The sequence below is a fragment of the Pleuronectes platessa genome, chromosome 7 (assembly GCF_947347685.1).
Source record: "Pleuronectes platessa chromosome 7, fPlePla1.1, whole genome shotgun sequence".
Taxonomy (NCBI): Eukaryota; Metazoa; Chordata; class Actinopteri; order Pleuronectiformes; family Pleuronectidae; genus Pleuronectes; species Pleuronectes platessa.
The window spans coordinates 10,373,013-10,392,918 of record NC_070632.1 but is presented as its reverse complement, the minus strand read 5'-3'; the positions used below and the strand labels follow the sequence as shown (position 1 = coordinate 10,392,918).

General features: G+C 41.3%; 1 protein-coding gene across 7 annotated transcripts in view; it reads right to left on the bottom strand.

Annotated features, from left to right (window-relative positions):
* Window positions 1-16,542, bottom strand: part of LOC128444331 (serine/threonine-protein kinase WNK1) — a 30,106-nt gene extending 13,564 nt beyond the window's left edge. For 2 of the 7 annotated variants that reach the window (XM_053426737.1, XM_053426743.1), the window contains exons 1-5: window positions 16,317-16,542; window positions 11,866-13,105; window positions 2,427-2,599; window positions 1,914-2,134; window positions 136-293 (exon numbers count right to left, since the gene is read on the bottom strand). In XM_053426737.1, the coding sequence (XP_053282712.1) occupies window positions 136-293; window positions 1,914-2,134; window positions 2,427-2,599; window positions 11,866-12,657 (1,344 nt within the window). In that variant the 5' untranslated portion in view covers window positions 12,658-13,105; window positions 16,317-16,542. The other 5 variants (XM_053426742.1, XM_053426739.1, XM_053426740.1 and 2 more) reach the window with 5 other exon arrangements.
* Between the last annotated feature and the right edge of the window lie 3,364 nt (window positions 16,543-19,906).

The window sequence follows — 19,906 nt, the reverse complement described above, 5'->3', positions numbered from 1 at the left end:
TGTAATATGAGCTGCGTAAAGAAGTGAGCCGAACTATAAAAAATGTCCAGAATGGGACACTAGCCTTCTTGGCACATAGGAAGAGGTGAAGGAAGGGGCATAGGGGTGATGTGGATGGTTGAAAAGAGGACTTACGCTGGTAACTCTGCGGTAGATCTGTGCAGCATTCTGGCACTCTGAGTAAGGGTACTCTGAGGTGGCCATCTCCAGCATGCACATTCCAAAGGCATACACATCCACTGACTCGTCGTACTTCTCCTCATACATCTCAGGCGCCATGAACTCAGGGGTACCTTAAATCAGAACAACTTTTCAGAACTCGCGAACTCCCTTACTGATTGACTGGGGTTCTCACAACCCATTGACCCTCTGCTCCTCTAACCCATGAGGGGTTGAGGAAGAGGAGGTTGAGAAGAGTGACCAGCCGCTGACATCTCGGGGGTAGAACCTGTGAGGTGAAAGTTGGAAGAGAGAGAGAGAGAAAAAAAGAAAAAGGGGAAGGAAAGCAAAAAAAGAGACAGAAAACAAAAAAGGAGGGAGAAGCTGGGCTCAGTTAGACTGTAGAGAAGAAGGCACGTGTTTGTCTGTGTAAGACCTTAACACAGTGCGATATAATGTGACCGATATGCAGAACACACTCGCTAGCCAAAATGAATGTTCTTTACATTCAAAGATTAGCTTTAAAATTAGGAATTTTATATCCAGGCCAATATATAGTGACATTTCAAAAGGATGCCAATGATCTGGGTATGAAAATATGACCAGCTATGGAAAAAACTTTTGTCAAGACCTTACCTTACAACCACATCAACATTGCCTCTTATATTACACCTACCTTTGGTAGTCTGACTTACCATCTCTTCCTGTCCTGCAGGAGCAAACGTTAGGGCCAAGGCTGAGAGAAGCATGTTCCATAGCTAGTTACTGTGTTGAGCAGTGTGTTCATGCGTATCAGTCTTGTTCTATTAATTAATTATCTTACATTAAATCTCAGGTCTTACACAGAAAAACTGATTGATTATTTGAATGTAATTGTTTTTGATATTGATGTATGTTACAGCACACTGTCAGACTTACCAGGCCCATTTAAGTTCATACTTACTCAATGACCAGCAGTACCCTATTCATTCCAAACAGCAGAATTGGGCACAGCTGAGGCTAGAGCCTACATTTTAAAAAACATACCCAAGAATGTGAAGGTAAAAAAATTAAATAAAAATATAAAAGGAAAAAAAGGCAAGAGGCTGACAGAGAGAAAATGTGGAGAGCTCCCTGGACACAAAGAAGGAGCAAAAACATTCTGCAGTCCTGCAATATTTTAAAAGACAGTAAGAGACAAACACTAGAGGCAAAAAACCTGTCGAGGCAAATCCATAGAAAGAGATGTTAAACATTATCAGTGTTACCGGTAAACAGACCACATATTTCCAAACCACAGGACAAAGACCAGTCTACAACAGACGCAATGGCCATACCTTCAGCCATGACCAGGTTAGCCTGCAAGAAGGCATGACAACCATTATAATACTGGTATTAATATTTAACAGGATGAGAAATGTTTGGCTCTACTTACATTCAGTAGTTGCCTGGAAAAGAAACTCTCTTTTTTTGGAGAAACATGGAACAGAATATTCTGTACAGTGACCAAACTTGTTGGAGTGCAAAGAGCGAAAGCCTTGTGGTTATCTGCCTAAGATTACCACATTATTTGGCCTCCATTTGAGCTGTGGTTTGAGAGACAGCTGAAACGCTGTGGTCTGTTTTTGAACCACATCGTCAGAAAACAAGACAATGGAAAACATCTTCTTCTAACACCATCATTGTCAATACAAACAGAACATCATGACCTCAGAACAGGTGCTGTCCCAAAGCAGGATAAAGGCAAGGAGATAGAAGTGACTTTGGGGTCGTACCTATAACACTCTTGGCAAAGGATGAACGCTTGAGTGTGGCCAGTCCCAGGTCACCAATCTTGACAGACCCTGTTGGGCCTGTGATGAAAATGTTGTCACACTTAAGGTCCCTGTGGATGATCGGGGGAGTCCGAGTATGGAGGAAGTGAAGACCCTTCAGGATTTGTCTACACCAGCTCCGCAGCACTTTAATTTTCATCACTTTGAAACGCTTCAGATATCTGCAAGAAAATGGATCATCATTTTCTAACATTCTCTGCTGCATTTCTCTAAAGTATCAAATGTAACACGGAACAAATTAGGCTAGTCTTTCCTGGAGACTTCAAAATGAAAGCATTGTATTAAATAATCATTCAATTATTACTATATTTTAGTATCATTACATTACTACTTTGTTAAATCTACACCTGAGATAATAAAAAAAAAAAATCATAATCAATAATCTGGATGCTGCTTTATCAAAATGATACGAGTCCTGATTTGTGGTTTATTTCAGCCCAGTTGGAGACTCACGTTTTGAGTGTGCCAGATGTCATGAGTTCCGTGACCAGAACAATACACTTCCTGCCTTTGGAGGGTCCCTCCCACGAGTCGTAAAAACGGACAATGTTGGGATGCTGCAGTCCCTTTAACATCCCCGCTTCCTCCTTGAAGCGCTGCCGCTCTGTCTTTGACAGCTTACGATCCTGCAGGGGGCAAAAAGGAGAATAGGAGACGTTTGAAAATGTTCTACAACTCAGAGGGCTATGCTTTATAAAGATGTGTATGGGTTTATAAAGAGTTATGAAAAGATGAGGTACAAATATCTGAAATGATAAAGATTATCAGTATTAATGGCCATGAAAGAATGTTTTTCCTATGCAGCATCTGAATGCAATCATGTATCATAAGTTAGTCATCAAGACATTCCAGGTTAAAGGGTTAAAAATGTATTTGAAAGGTTAATAAAAAAGGTATTAGAACACATAGTTTTCTTTCAGCACTTGGTCATATGACTCAAGCATATACACAGTTGAGACACAGGGATGCGTCCCCGTTTTCTCTGGCAGACGACTATGTAACAAAAGGAGCGTGTCTAGCTTTGTCCCAGATTGGAAGAAAACCAAAACAAGTTAAGAGGTACAGTGCAGACTAAGTCAAAAATAAACAAACAAAAAAACAGAAACACACTCTCCTCTTAAGTAGGTTTAAGCAATGCGAGGGAAATAAATTATAAATCACCATAACCAGAGGATATTATAAATAGACAGTACATTACGTCATTGGTAAACATCTGGAAAAACACCTGCTGTAACGCATGTAAATTTATTATTTATTAGGAGCGTTCTTGTTTGGTTCATTCTGGTAAATAAGACTGTTTAGCATTGTTCACTTTAGCCACATTGATAGATGTTAATGATTATTAAATATGTAACTAGTATGAAGCAAATGTTGTGCTCAACTGGTCTTCTATTCTGAATAAAGATAAGGATGATATGAGTTGACAAATGTGTGGCAGCTTAGGGGTTTGTCAATTACTTGTGGGGAAATGTATATAGACCTGATAGCAATATGCCCTGATGGATTTAACATTCCATAAAATGACTAGAAAATAAAGATGGATAAGGCAGAAATGCCGTTTGGCGTCTTCACAAAAATCTGGAATGTGTAAAGCCAGCCTCATGTTTCCTGAGCAATTCCTGGTATGGCCTGTATATGCAACGTGCGCGAGATACAGTTAGGGTGTGAAACCCCACAGCTAAAGAGTTTCCTTGAAAACCCCAGAGACCTGGCAATAGACCAGGCTGTCCAGGAAATTCAGCCCATTGGAGCCCTGTGGCGAATGCATGTTTGACTTTGTGGGTGTGTCAGCACCAGACTGTGAACTTTCCAGTGAGTGACAACACGCAATGAAAAAAATATTTGAGAGTGCTGTGGCCGTTGCTGGAGGCGTTCTGGAGGTTACAGGGTGAATATTTGTCTTGTCTGAGACAGGGCAGGAAACACAAAATGAAAAGTGTATGACACACCTTTAAAGAATTAGGAGCAGAGGAGATGACACTAATTCAGAAAGAATGTCAAGAAACCAGAGGTTTAGAGAAGACAGACAAGTAGTGGAGGCTCCATGGACTTGGATCGACTGACCTATTTTCTAGAGTATTTATCTAGTGGGGCAGTGGCTCCCATTTGTCTTTCTGTGCCCCATGTGAAAAAGTCATGCAGAATATGCACAGCAGCAGTCACAGAGTTCCAGGCCTTGGGTGTGTAGCACCACAACCCCCACACACACTTAACTGCTGTATCAATGAAAGCATTTCCACATACAATCACTGCCAATACTTCCCTTTACAAGTGTAAACCAGTAAGAACTGCATTACCTGTAAGATATATTATAATTCACTTGCCTAACGCACATCTACCTTAACCTCTGCATAAAAAACTGAGGAATTTGTGGTGATTTGTGAAGTCACATGCTAACACACTGCTGTGACTTAAACATTTCAGGATCTCTACTTAACAGGCGGCTTCAACGTTTTTCTGTACAGAGACAAGAAGCAGATTGTACTTGTCAAAGATAACTCGAGGCTGTTGTCCCTTTCTTAATATGGCTTATGGATGATGACATTCTGTAAGATAATAGTATTTAGTTTGTGCTGAAGTGACCAACACAAAAAATAAGAAAACAGAGAAATAGGTCACTTGTAGATATGTAGGCGTTATTTAGTATGGAGCCATCAATCCTTAAAAGAATGTAGGGCCTGTGGAGCATTTTTTAAGAGGCCCCGGACCAGTAAAATCTCTCCAGGAATTTACAATCTTTAAATCATGAGATAGACATCACACCCCCTATCAACTGTAACTTGAAAGACTTGAAAGCTCTGAACCATGTGACCTGCTTACTGTCACTGGTGACAGTTCCTATCACATCCACGAGCCCTAAGCAGCGAGGCCAAAGGTTACCTATCCAGACCTATGACATTCATAGGATAATTAACGTCCCTGCTTACGATGCGTTTTGACAAATTACTGTGTGTCGTCACTTTAGGTAACTTACTTAAGTGAAATAACAAAGTAATGATTTGTGCAGATTTTCTTGAATGACAGGTGAGTCAACCCATCAGCCGAGTTGGCTGTGGTTTGTTTATCCCTCTTCCTCTTAGAATCTCCCTTAATTGACCTAATATAGATTGTGACGCTCAAAACCTCAACATGATGTTCACCATTAGCAAAACCAAAAATCTGACCATGTCTATTTTTTTCTACACCTGGTTGTGTGGTCATACTCTGCACGCCCCTTTGAGGGAGAGGCACCAGCAGCTGCACTTAAACCAGAGCAGCTTTATATGACTGAAGTAATTCTTCCTTTTTTAGTTGTTGGGGTAGTGTTACACAGTGTTTCCACAGATCACTTCCAACTTGGCCCTAAAAGAATAGTTCACTCTCTGTATCAAGGATATCTGTTAAGACACTGGAAGGATCCAGCTGGCCCAGTCCCCCCAATGGCAGTTCCCATAGCAACCAAGGTCAAAGCACAAACCCAATTCGCACAGAAGATATGATATAAACCCAGTGTACGGTTGAGAGAGTAGGATTCTGCTGTGCCTTTTTTCAGCCTCAGTGTGGAATGATGTGTTTTGCCCAAAATGCTCTTTTCTGATTGGTTAACTGCTGAGTGTTTGTCAAAAAATGTCATCATCTGGGTATGAGTCACCCAGAGGATGACCTGGGTCATCTGTTACAGCGGGCAAATATCACCACCACCTCCACCACGCAGGCATTTCTTTGACTGAGAGATATAAATGTAAACAAATTATGAAGGCTACAAAACGTTTTATCCATTTTAAATGATGACACACAGACTTTTGCAACACCTTGCTCTCAGGTTTAAACAAGAGTGACCTCGCCCATCAGCTACCAGTAAGCAAACCTTAGTATGAAATCACTTGCTGCACTGGGAGGAAAATTAAACAGTGAATGAGGCTCTAGTCAGATGTGGTATTAATCACCATGTGTCACAAGGGATCTGATCATAAGTGGAGAGCTCAAAGTTCATCACTTTACACCTCACAGTAGGATGTGTCTCTACATGTGACTCAAGTGATCACTTGTGATCTGATCATACTTCCCTGCTCTATATGAAAAACACACTTGCTTCATTTATTTTTGCTTTGACAAAATGATGTTTTTAGACAGTGACGATCTCATCCAAATTAGTTCATTTCAATTATAACTAAAACTTTTTATTCTACCCATGTTAATTTCCTCTACAATAAAGTAAAACAGTTGAACACAACTTAATGAAAATCAATTCATCATTTAAAGATTCTACCCTGCCATCAGAAACATACTGCTATACATATCATTATATTATTTTAACAATAATCATTGAGCCCCAATACTATCTGGACATATTATGACCTAAGGGGTTTCCAGCCAATGTGAAACACACCTAAAGCCAGTTAACTACAGTCTGACCAAAGTGGAGCAGAAAATACTGCTTCTAGGCAATGGCCATCATAAATAACCAAACAATACTAAAAATAGAGTGAGTGAAAAAGGCACGTGATCATGCCAAAGGCTGGCTCTGTCAGGTCCCTGCTCTGAGGTTGACACTGAGGGCTCGATGCAGCCCTTTGAGAGATACTGTTTGAGATCTGAGGTCTGTTTGGAAATAACTGTTTTGTTTTACAGAGAAACTCTGACACATGGAAATGAGGTCAGAGATCACTGTGACTGTCAGCAAAAGACAAAAGAATGGATCCAAGCTATTTCACGTCTGCCTGTATGACTCATCATCGGATCTTAATTACGTCGAGACACACACCATGAATCGTCAAAGTATTCTCATTGTTGATGACAGCCACTAAATTTCGTTTTGCTGAGTGTGACTTTGTTGATTTGTGTGAATCATCGGCTTAACATTTTTTTTTCATAGGCAAGGCTCGTCCAACTGAAAACAGCCTGCACTTGTGGATAACTCCACAGATAACATATGTATATGCAATCACTTTACTAAATAGGATATTTGTTCCGAATTCTGTTTATGTCCATCTCAGAAATAAACAACTAAAATTCAAAATTGTGAAGTAAACTTAAAGACTTGCAATGATGAAGAATAATTACAGATGAGTCACTATTCCACTGTTTAAATATAGCATGTCAATCTCAGCGGATACCATCAGCCAGATGGACAGGCAGCTCCTAGAACTTCCAAAGGATACCTGGGAGGGAGATGTACAGTGCCTTGCATAAGTATTCACCCCCCTTGGACTTTTTCCCATTATGTACTGTTACTAACTGGAATTCAAATAGACTTAAATAAACTTTTTCCCTTTTGATCAACAAAACATGCATAGTACTTTGGAGGTGCAAAATAAATTTTATTGTGACACAAACAATAATGAGAACAAAAAAGTTGACATCTGTTGGGTGCATAAGTATTCACCCCCCTGTGTCAATACTTGGTAGAACCCCCTTTCGCTGCAATTACAGCTGCAAGTCTTTTGGGGTATGTCTCTACCAGCTTTGCACATCTAGAGATGGAAAGGTTTGTCCATTCTTCTTGGCAAAAAAGATGAAGCTCAGTCAGATTGGATGGAGACCGTCTGTGAACCGCAATCTTCAAGTCTTGCCATAGATTCTCTATTGGATTGAGGTCTGGGCTTTGACTGGGCCATTTTAAGACATTAACATTCTTTAATCCAAACCATTCCTTTGTAGCTCTAGCTGTATGTTTATGGTCATTGTCCTGCTGGAAGATGAACCTCCGCCCCAGTCTCAAGTCTTTTGCAGACTGCATCAGATTTTCTTCAAGGATTTCCCTGTATTTGGCTCCATCCATCTTTCCCTCTATTCTGACCAGTTTCCCTGTACCTGCTGAAGAGAAGCATCCCCACAGCATGATGCTACCACCACCATGTTTCACTGTTGGGATGGTGTGCTCAGGGTGATGGGCAGTGTTGGGTTTTCGCCACACATAGCGTTTTGCATTGAGGCCAAAAAGTTCAATTTTGGTCTCATCTGACCAGAGCACCTTCTTCCACATGTTTGCTGTGTCTCCCACATGGCTTCTGGCAAACTCCAAACGGGATTTTTTATGGATCCCTTTCAACAATGGCTTTCTTCTTGCCACTCTTCCATAAAGGCCAGATTTGTGGAGTAGACGACTAATAGTTGTCCTGTGGACAGATTCTCCCACCTCAGCTGTGGATCTCTGCAACTCCTCCAGAGTAACCATGGGCCTCCTGGTTGCTTCTCTGATTAATTTTCTCCTTGTCCGACTCTTCAGTTTGGGTGGACGGCCTCCTCTTGGTAGGTTTGCGGTTGTGCCATATTCTTTCCATTTTCTTATGATGGATTTTATGGTGCTCAGAGAGATGTTCAAAGCTCTGGATATTTTTTTATAACCTAACCCTGCTTCATATTTCTCCACAACTTTATCCCTGACCTGTTTGGTGAGCTCCTTGGTCTTCATGATGCTGTTTGTTCAGTAATGATCTCCAACAAACTCTGAGTCCGTCACAGAACAGGTGTATTTATACTGAGATTAAATTGCAGACAGGTGGACCCTATTTACTAATTATGTGACTTGCAAATGTGACTTGTGAATGCAATTGGTCGCACCAGATCTTTGTTAGGGGTTTCACAGTAAAGGGGGTGAATACATATGCACTCAACACTTTTCAGATTTTTATTTGTAAATAATTGTGAAATCCATGTAATATTTCCCCCCACTTCCAAATGATGCACTATTTTGTGTTGGTCCATTACATAAACTCACGATGAAATAAATTTTAATCTGTGGTTATACCATGACAAAATGTAGAAAAGTCCAAAGGGGGTGAATACTTATGCAAGGCACTGTAGATAAGTGGAAGATGACATGGTCGAAGATGGATGACTGAGTAAGAAAAGGGAGGCGCATTAATGTATTCCTCAGCTTCCTCTCCGTGGTGACCTACTTATTGAGCAGACATGCCTGCAATGTGAGATCCGAAACAAATGGGTGGGTTCATGGGTGGGTGAAAAAGGGTGGACGCCTAAAAATTCTTGAAAGACTTTGGACAGATGGTACCTCACACTAAACCAGGGCCATTTCCTTTAGACTTAAAACACTCAAGTTTTTAGCCGTGGTTGCAACATGGCTTGAGGGAAAGTTGACCGGATCATCCAACAGTGGAGTTCTCCGGTTTCAGAGTGAAATAGCTCTAACTACTTAAAACCTTGGTGTGACGTAGGGTATAACAGATATACGTGTTTATGAAAAGTCCTTTCCTACATGGTCCCTTGTCCCAAAAATAAATGTGATAAATTACAAAGTACACACAAAAAACCCATTTGCTTGATCACCTACATGTAAAACTTAACACCAGTGTAGGGATCTGCAGCAACACTGCATTACATCCGGACGGGACTGCCAGTATTGTCCTGGACATTTTTTGCAATGTTTGAGGAAGATTTAAAGAGTTAAGAAGGGAAAACTTGCTGGACAGGTTTTTATCAGCATTCAAGCGTAGAGTCCTGCTTTGGCTGACACCAAATTCCCAATGAACAAACAAGGTGCAAGACCGATTACTCACTGAATCTAGCATCAATGGGAAGCAAAGCAAGAATTGTATTACAGAATGAGCCCACGCTCCTTTGTGAATTGATGCAATCTTACAAACTCTCTCCGAATAAATTTTCTTTGTAGACAAATATTGGCATTTTTATGAAAATAGTCAATAATTCTTTTATTGCTGTCAAAAAGCAGCCAAGAAGAAATGGTTCTAATAGCATGCTTGTTTGAAGAGGCACTGAACAATTGAGAGTTGAGGGAGAAAACCCAAATACATACTGTATGTAATTTAACATTATGTTCTAGAAATGTGCCCTCAGGATGTATGTGGAATGTAACAACAGTTGAGAGATCATGGGACAGCTTTAAGGACCACATGTTAGGGGATTTCAGCCAGTGTGTGTGTAGTTGAACCATTTGTAGTGCTGAAACTCTTGAGTTGACAGAGGAACGAAGGGGGAACGAGAGTGTCAGGTTACAAGTTCATATTTCAGAACAGACCACAAGCCTTAAACAAAGCTGGTTCTCATTCCATTCTAGGAATTGCAGTAAATCTCCCCTATCCACTGGATCGGACCCTAAATACAAGTAGAACCTGACAAAGATCCAGCTGAGTTCTGCAGTGAGGGGGATCATTTTCTACACACCAAGTGAACAAACAGATGGATGAGGACAATTGGATTTCCGCTTGCCTTTTCAAACTGGTCCAGACAATGTCACAGGATATCACAAAGATTGTTTTCTGTCTGCTCACATACTGATTCAAGCCCCGATCTCAAGTAAATTAATAAATCATTGACTCAAGAAACAATAACTTGTGAATGACTCAAGTCTTTTGCCTTGTGATGTCTACTTATCCTTAGCTGTAGCCCTACCACTAACCTGAACCTCTCATCTAAATATCACTTTGCCATAGAGGAAATCAAAGAACTAACAAAGAAGATAAATTGGAGCATTCACTATGGGTAAGGAACAGAATATCAAGTTTCACATGTGTGCTACAGCAGTTGGCCGATAAGTTGTTTTTAGATCAAAGAGAAAGAAAGAGGGGAAAAAAAGATTGTTACGTTTAGACAAGAAAAACAAATAAAAACGACCTACAGTGTAATTTTAACTAATTGTTGTAGTCGGAATTTGAAACAAAAAGATTAAAGAAAAAAATAGAAGGCCGGGGGGTTGACCCAAGAAACAGGCCTTGGCAGGCAGACCAGCCTGCACTGCTTCACACAGGAGATTCCTCTATCAGGAATGTGACCCATTTTACATTCAGACAAGCGGTCGGAGCAGAAACCCACTGCGCATGTGCGTGATTCGCTCTGTGTGAGGGGGGAGGGGCACGTGCCTTCAATCTTCACATTGTTCTGAACCCAGTGTGCATGAGCTGTGGCTGTATGTGCTGCTGTGTGAGGCCTGTGCCTCTCATGACATGGGGAAAGCGTGACAGTAAAAGCAAACATTCATCTGGCGAATGAGGTCAAACTTTGCTATGGGCCATGTAGCTGGAGACAGCACATCTGCAAAAAGCATTTAGACAAGCATTTTAGGGGAAAAAACTAAGATATAAATATATCTGGTTCTATAGAGCAGGTTTACAAAGAGGAATAAAACATAACCGAATACACTTTCTACAACAGTTCCTGGAAATGTTTGCAAACTATAATCATTACAATGACATTTTTTTTCTTACAGCATTTTGGATAGATTTTCATCCTAACCTAAATAACAAATCTCCCCTTTCTGCAGACAAGAATTTGCAGTTACAGCATCATGTGTTGCTAAGATAATTCTGCATGTGTGGAGGAAAGTTATAATAATTAATTTCAAAAGGGGCCTTTAAAGTAATTCGCTACTGTGGAAACTGAATACAGGAAATCATTATCATTATTACTCAATTCTGCAAACTACCAGTGCAATTAAAAAAAGTCTACCTTGATATCTATTCAAGGGTATTGTGCTGTATCTCAAGTGTTGGTTATTCATTGGTCATAGTTATAAACATTTATTATACAAGCCTTGATAGTGCATCTTTATGGCAAAATAATGTGCAGTCCTTACGACCGCTGTTGACTGAGTTGTACCCAAAAACTGAAATTTGCAAGGTTTGTCCGACTCAGAAGGGAAATGACAAAGGCTATATCTCAGGTAACATTGTGGAAGAAAATTGCATTAGCTCAACTCCACCCTGTTTAGGGCCTGGTAAAAGCAGGCCTAGTAAAAGCAGGCCTGAACATGGACACTCGCAGGAGACTGCAACACCAAAGGACGCTCAATCAAAGAACATGAGTAACTGATGTCCTCCCAGCTGTTAATGTGTAGACACATGCACAGAGTTAGAGTGAAGAAAAAACTGAAATGAGAGTGATGGAAATAAGTGAAGGGCAACAGTAAGAACTTCTAGTTATCCCAATTTCATACCTGAAGCTCACACCAAGCCACCTCCACTGTGGTCTCAGTGTCCAAGCCCTTGTAGACGGTCTTGAAGGAGCCACGACCAAGTTCGATGTCAAACTTTAGGAAACGCCCATCTGGAGATGTTCCCACTGCCACCGACTCTGCCTCTTCGATGTCATCCTGCACTTTTTTCTCAGCTTCCCTCTGCTCTGCCTCTGCCCGTGCCTTAGCAGAGTCCTTATCTTCTCCTTCCTCCCCTTCTCCAGGATGCAACTTCACTTCAGTGGTGCTTTCAGTTTCTGTTCGACTTGGCAAATCTCTTTCCAAGCATGGTACGGAGTGGGACACTACCACCACCTCTACGTCACAGACATCTTGTACATTGGCAGGCTCCTGTTCTAAAGGCACTACTTCCACCTTAGCTATTTCTATGTCTTTTCCTTCCACTACTCCTCTGCCACTATCAGCAGACTTTTCATTTTGAGCTAAGGTGTTTTCAGTCCGGGGCAAATAAGCAGCAGCAGCCTGCTGCCGCTGAGGGACGGATTCACGTAAATGAACCCGTTGGGGAGCAGGGATGGGGATCTTGCTGGGTAAAGGGAGGGCCAATGCTGTAGCATTGGAATCACTGATGACACTCCGACGCAAGAAACGGTGTTCAGGGTTACACCGATCACGCTCCATGGTGTGATGCCGCCGTCTCACTTCTGCCGGTTGGCGGCTATCACTAATCATTGAATCAGAACTGGGGCCTTCTCCACTCTTCTGGGGGGGTGCCAGGAACTTCACCATTTTGTCATCTGGCTTTTCCGACATCCCACCACCCACACCAAGAGTAAGGGGGTACAACTACTGTCAAATTAAAACAAGGATATTTCCATGTCCGTGATATAGCCTTGTATATTCAATATGTATCTCTGCTTTAAAAAGGCACAAGATAGAAAGTCTTCCAACTTCTATCTCTTGCTGTCTTTTTATTGATCAGTCTTTACACATATAGTACAGAGACTGGAGGTGTAGAATGGGAGGTGTTCTCTCGTAGATAGAAAAGGATTGAACACCGTAGGAAGAGACAGAGGGCTGATGTTGATTTGCGAGTCTCTCTAGGTCCACACCATCCATCCTGTCAGACTCAGGCTCCAGGTTCTCTCAAGCATAGGGGATCACTGGTGAGGAACAAATGCACAACCTACGACAGGGACGTCCTACTGCAAGCCAAGGAAGATGTCGGCACACTCCAGATATATATTCCAGTAGAGTTTCACTGCAAAAGAACAGAAAAAAACAAAAGTTCAGTGACGTCTTTTGTGAAGTAACCCGCGTTATGTCAAGTGTCAACAAGATTAGTAAGAAACCCGCCTAAGTGTTCGCGAGCAGAATTTACAGTATACATCAAGTTCAATAACACTGCTTTACAGGTAAGCACAGCTGACACAAACCATATAACCAGTGCCTCAGACAATACTTCAGTCTACTGCTTGTCTACATGAGCATTAATCGTGGGCTGCACTGAAGCAACACCATCTAGTGACACACTCCCTCTCTGATAAGATTTGGTGTCTTGCCGAAGGACATGTCATGCACAGTGAGGGCACATGTTTCCCGTCACCGTGACTCCACTGCAGGTCCTCAACTTTAATCACATTACACACTGGACAATATTTCCCTGCTGAGCCCAGATCGATTAAAAGAAAACATGAAACTGATTAGCAAGCATGACATGTTTTATATCTGTATCAATAGTTAAAGTAAGCACCGAAGGAAGTAAGGTGGGACCAATACTTAATGCATCTAGCAGCCCTTTGCAGTGACACAGTAACCCCTCTCAGCCCCACGTTTGTTCAAGCTCAGAAATAACTAACCGAGCACAGATGACAACCGATTTGTTCTCAGTCTGTGGCACAAGGACGACATCAAACTCACAGAGACACTTAATAAGTTAATGAACACGATTAACTGAGATTAAGTCCCATTACCTGAACGGCTTCTGCACATACCGTGCTAAAGCAGCACAAGCCCACCACAGCATTTAAACTGAAGCAGCAGAAGACACGTGTAACCGGGATCGTTAACAGGCCTGCAATGACAACCTTATTACTTATTACACATCGATACCCTGACTCGGATGCAGCCATTTCCAGCTCAGGGAGCCACAATGTCAAAGCCAAACCGAGGCGACGTTAGCGGCCAGAACATGTCGATACACAAAAACTGACACACACCGCGTATTCGTTAGCTTCATATTTTAAACCGAGCACACACACACACACACACACACACACACACACTTCTTCCCCGAACGCACCCCATTCCTCACCGTCTCCTACGGGACACCGGGACCATCTAATACAGCAACATCGAGCATACAAAGCGAGGAGGAGCAATTGCTCTTTGTTAGCCTGCTAACGGCCACAGCTAGCACACACAGCGAGTTAGCTGTCGTTAGCTAATCCTTAACCAGCCATGAATGATTCCCACGTCCCGTTTTTTTCAAAACCACATCCCTGGCTGTGTTTAGAAATCCGAGGTGCGTTTATTTCACGGTGTGTTATCACGTGTAACACGTTTTTTTTAAGTTAAAATTGAGCGTTTGTGGTGTACTGACGTGTGTACCGTGTCACGTCCAAGCTTCCGCCCCTGATTGAGTCAGTAGGGGCAAGATCACACAGTGGCAGCGGCAGCTCGTAGAGGAACTTCCTGTGTCAGTAAAAACTGCCACGAATATGTAAAGGCAGCTGCTTTTGGTACCAGTCTGTTTGGAGGCAGTGGCCTTTGTTGCCACACTGTCTGAGAGCAACTAAAGTTGTGTATCTAACAAACTGTCATAAGCAAGTATATAGTGTCTTTGCTCTCGGAGGGTTGACCTCAAAATGAATCAAGAAAAACGCCACATCTATCAGATCCATATGCAAGAACTCAAAGACTGTATTCCCCCGTATCAGTAACAGTGTGACTGATACTGTGCCTGAGTATATAAAAATGCCACGGCTCATGTAGCAATTTATTGACTACAACTGTACCACAGTAAATGGAAATACCTCAAAAGGAACAAAGTTTTTTGTAACGGTCGGACCAGCCAAACTCTCCATTTATTTGTAATCTCTCTAGGCTGAATACATGTATTCAGTGTTTTTGTCTTACAAGACAGAAAAAAGAGAAACTCAAAATGTTACTTTCCAATTGCATTTAAACCATTTACAGATTTATTTATTATCTCAAGTTGACTTTGGCCCAAATGTTTACCTTATGATGGGATCTCGTAGGCATTCTCCAAGGACTCAAGAGTTATGAATTTCTATTGTGTAAAAGCATCAGTGCATATCCTAGATAAATGGCAAAAAAAAAAAGCTGTAAACAACCAACAGCTAATGACCTACTACTTTTTAACCAAGTTGAATGTCTTCAGTATTTATATTTAGCTGACGGTGACTCCATGGACAGCAATATTGATTCGGGCTGGTTTATCCTCTTTAAAAAAGTGAAACGTACGGATATTGAAGCAAACTGATATTTCTACTTTCCTGGCTAACCAGTCATTTCAAGTTCATCCCCCACCGAGGTTACCAAAAACAACTTGAAATATATAACCTTTTCTACTTTTGATGGCAGGTAGACATTCAAAATGTGTAAATAATCGCCTTTTTTATATTACAGTAGTTTGTGCAACCGCAGATCATAATAACTAAATTAAAGCATTAAATTATAGCATTGTCTATTGTAATGATATATTGTGTCAGTGATGGTAAATGTTAATAATGGAACCTTAAAAAGGGGCTACAGAGGTGCGGAGACTTTAATATTCAAAAAAAACTTTGTAGTTTACAAGGCATGAACATGAATTGGTTAATGCTACATTAATAAAAGCTTCACGCCATCATCATTTAAGACAAAGGTGTAAAGTTTCAGCGGTAGTTTCCCCAAACAGGGTGTCAGCAGTGGCAACTGCCTTAACGAGTCAGTGGCAGTTTCACCGGAAGTGCCTCCACGAGCTGCCGCTGCCACATTCTGAGCTCGCCGTGTCCTGGTGGCCCAACAGTAAACGCCGAGCTGAAACCACCGGATGCGTTGGCCCAGTGTGACGCCGGTTGGAAAGCAACCAGGCAGCGAGAGATAGCGCCAGAGCTACACGGCAAGCTAACGTTAGCTAGGCGGGTCCAACCGATGGCCTACCGAGCCAGGCCCACCTCCCAGCTAACCCCCCCATTCAATTTGACTGAAGTATCACAACGCTAACGGTTGATTTGTCTGTTATTACGCAGTGTGGAATTATATTTTATAACAGCTGGGCATATCCAGCTGCTACACCTGCCACGTAAATAAATAAAACCCCTGTGTATTTGTAATGAGCCAGATTCACATGTAGACGCAGGTAAACAGGGAGACACAATTGAACAGGCTCCCGCGGACGGTAATCACTTTCTGGCAGACGATCACTCCTCGGTACGACACCTGTCGGCAGACAGACAGCGACCTACCTCCGTAACGTATCCACAACACAGCTGACCGACGGCGGCGATGAAATCCTCCGCACAGCGTGAATCCGTCTCGGTGTAGATGAAGAGGAGACACACATGTGTATAATCCTGCCGCGGGGAGAGGACACGTTCGACGGCGGATGTCAGAGTTAAGATTTGGGAGCTCGCTCTCAAACAAGCGGGGCTGTTGCTACATATTGACCCAAGAAACTGGTTCTTCCTCAAGCGCATGCGCCGCGGAGGGATGACATCATCAACGCACACACAGACAGTCATGCTATCAGTGCTTTTTTATGTCTCTATTCCAGGGGTTTAAAGTTTAGTCTTAAAATTAATTCAACAACAAAAACAACATTTAATATAGAACTTCCGCTATAAGATAAGAGAAGATAACACTTTATTGATCCACACACGGGGGAAAGGTAGTTGTTACAGCAGCATGCAGGTCAGAATGAGGTTGACAAGATAATACAAACATATATATATATTAAAAAAGGCAATAGGATAAAATAAAAAAGGCTGAGAATGTACATAATACAAGTAGTTGACTGTAGTGGTTTGTAAAGAAATTTTAAAAAGTAAAGTGCAGTGGCATGCGTATAATAAGACATTTATTAAAATCAGGCACGTGCACAGATAGACCCCTAGTTGTGCTCAAGAACTGGCCCTTTTGCCCTGGATGAGAAAAGTGCCCTTCTGCTGGAGCCCAATTTTTTCTTCATTCATCAATATTTACGAATAAAAATTACTCTCTCTGTCATCAATTGATGATTGCTGGTTGTACATCAAATTGCCCGTTAAGGATATTAAAGATTTTCTTCTATGGACAACTTTGGTTTAATCACAAGCTGCACAAACCAAGCTAGAGCATCAGAGGAACCCAGCAGCCAGCAGGGGGCAGCCTCAGGACATCACAGCAGACAGTGATTCTTGTAAGGCGTCCGAAGACAAGGTTGGAAAGTACTGCGTTATTCTCTAACAATAGGTTTTTAAAGTATGTTAAATCATCCAGTATCTAAAAGCCAAAAATATAAAAGTAACTTTTAAGTAAGGCTGTCAAATATATGTAGTAAAGTAGAAAATATTTTCTCTGAAGTTTTACTGATAATTTGTCAATGCTATAATTGCTTAATTCCTTAGCGTTATCATCAGGCGGAGTGGCCTAGTCGGCAGGGCTTCTGCTCTCTCACAATAGAGACTCGGGTACGAATCCCACTCTTTCCCATTGTCTCGCTGGCAATATACTGAAATTCTAAAATTTGCAGGATTTCTCCTATTAATTGCAAAACATATTAAACTATGAAATTTAATTAATTAAATAAATAAACAGGGAAAAGTTTTATAAAAATTGTATTAAAAAAAGCTAGCAGGATATGGGCTTCTGCGCAGTATGGTTCTGCGCAGGATGTGCGCGATGGACTTCTGCGCAGAATGTGCGCAATGGACTTTTGCGCAGGATGTGCGCAATGGGCGCATTTTATTTTTATTTTTTTATTTAATTTTATTTATTTATTTAAAAAATAAATTATTTAATTTTATATTTTTTTTTTATATTACATTTTTCATCATCATCATTTCTCCGCTCTGGTTCAGAGGAGATTATGTGCTTGTGTGTGTGGCCGCGGCGCTTCGGTTCTTCCCGACACTACGCTGCTGGTGCGAACAGCCAAAGTATTTAACATGGGCGAGGAAAGGAGGCGTACCGCTTTTCGCAGCGCTTCTACCTCCGGTGCGTCCCCGGGGTTAGAGGATGATGGTGTGACGTTAATGTATTGTTTTACATTGCATGTGTCACGTCATGATAAATCAGTCTCCTATGTCGCCTGTACCAGGAGCCGCCCCTGTCACTGGTTATCTTGGCTCGCTGACTGGCCGGTAACCAGCCGTCCGGACCGCTCCGTGAAGAAGTACGAGGAGATGTTTCTTTACTTGGAATGCGGCCACTTTATTTCTCGGATATACAGCAGGAGCAACACTCGCCTCACCGCTAGGTGGTCCGTCACTTCTACACACACTTTTAGCGTCTTTTCCCACAATACCCTGGTGCACTACGTCACACACTACGAACTATCCTTAAAGGGGCAGGCCATACCTGCAACACAACAGCTCTCGGTCTCATATACAGATGGCAAGAGAAAGCAGAGAGGGATTTTTACACACTGTCTGATAAAGACTCCGACAGTAAAGGGGTAGTGATGGATAAGGTTTTCTTTACCAAGTTAAGTCTTTCATTCTCACTTTCCACCTTAAAACTATGACATGAACTGAACTATGAACTAGTTCATGACGGTGTTTGTGCAATCCCCCGACGTTGTTTGGTGATAAATGAACCACAACATTAGCGCCGCTGAAAACATTACGTCGCAACTGGTCCGACGTTTCCTAAAAAATAAACAAACAAAAAACTCCGTGATTTCAAAGCCTTGTCCAGCTGTTTAGTGACGTTTGTCATGTTTAATGAAGAGAGAGAGGGAGAGAGATACAGACAGACAGACAGGCAGACAGACAGACAGACAGACAGACAGGCAGACAGATAATTTAAAGGCAGTTTTACTGTTCTACGAATTAGACAAGTTCACTAGTTTTGTTTAATTTAAAATCGTAATTATTTAAATGAAAGGTAGGTCTTAAGTTGAGCTACATGACAGTCTGGAGAGGTAAATTGTGGTATATTACTAGTGTAATGCTGCTTATGCTTCCACTCTGTCAGAAAACAGTAAAAAAATGTGTGTGTACTTTGTTGTCAACTTTATAGAGATTATGTAAGTCACTCTTGATAATTATGCACAACATTGATTTATCTCATTTACAAAATTTGCAGCATAATGCCAAGAAAAGAGAGACTCCAAAAGCAGAAGGACAGGGAACTGCAGCAAGCAGCTCAGGCTAGCAGCTCTCTTTTATCTTGGATCAGGCCATCAACTTGTAAAACATATGAGGGAGAATCAGTAACCCTACCCGGTCCAGAGGAGCCCGTCACATCACTAACCCTAACATTAACATATTATTTGGTTATTCAATATGGCCTTGTTTTGTCTGTTTTTGCCTGTTATTCATTTATTTATTCAAATTGATCATTTGAGTTAGTTTGTTAATAAAAATAAATATATAAGTTGAAAATATCCTTCTGTGTTTTTTATTTATTTATTATTATTATTTTTAATTTCATAAACAATTTTGGGGATGGTTGCCCTTTTTTTTGGTTTGAGCACCTGCACCCCAAAATGTCTGTGCACGTGCCTGATTAAAATACAGTTTGCCTCCCAATTATTTTCTAGTCTGTTAATTTAGACACTTCCAGTCAGTGTCTTTTTGTGGAAATGAACCTCAGGTGAAGCGGAATCACTCACATTTCTCTTTTACTGTTGCAGCGTCACTGCAAATGTTTGATTTGTCAAGTCAAGTCTATTTATATAGCACATTTCAAAACAACCCCGGTTAACCAAAGTGCTGCACAATAAGAGAAGACACAGTGCGCCATACAAGAACAAACGGAAATAGCATAGACCAGCATAGAACAAAATAAAATAAATATAGATTAAAATATCATTATTTTATCATTATATACTCTTATGCTGAAAAGAAAAAGG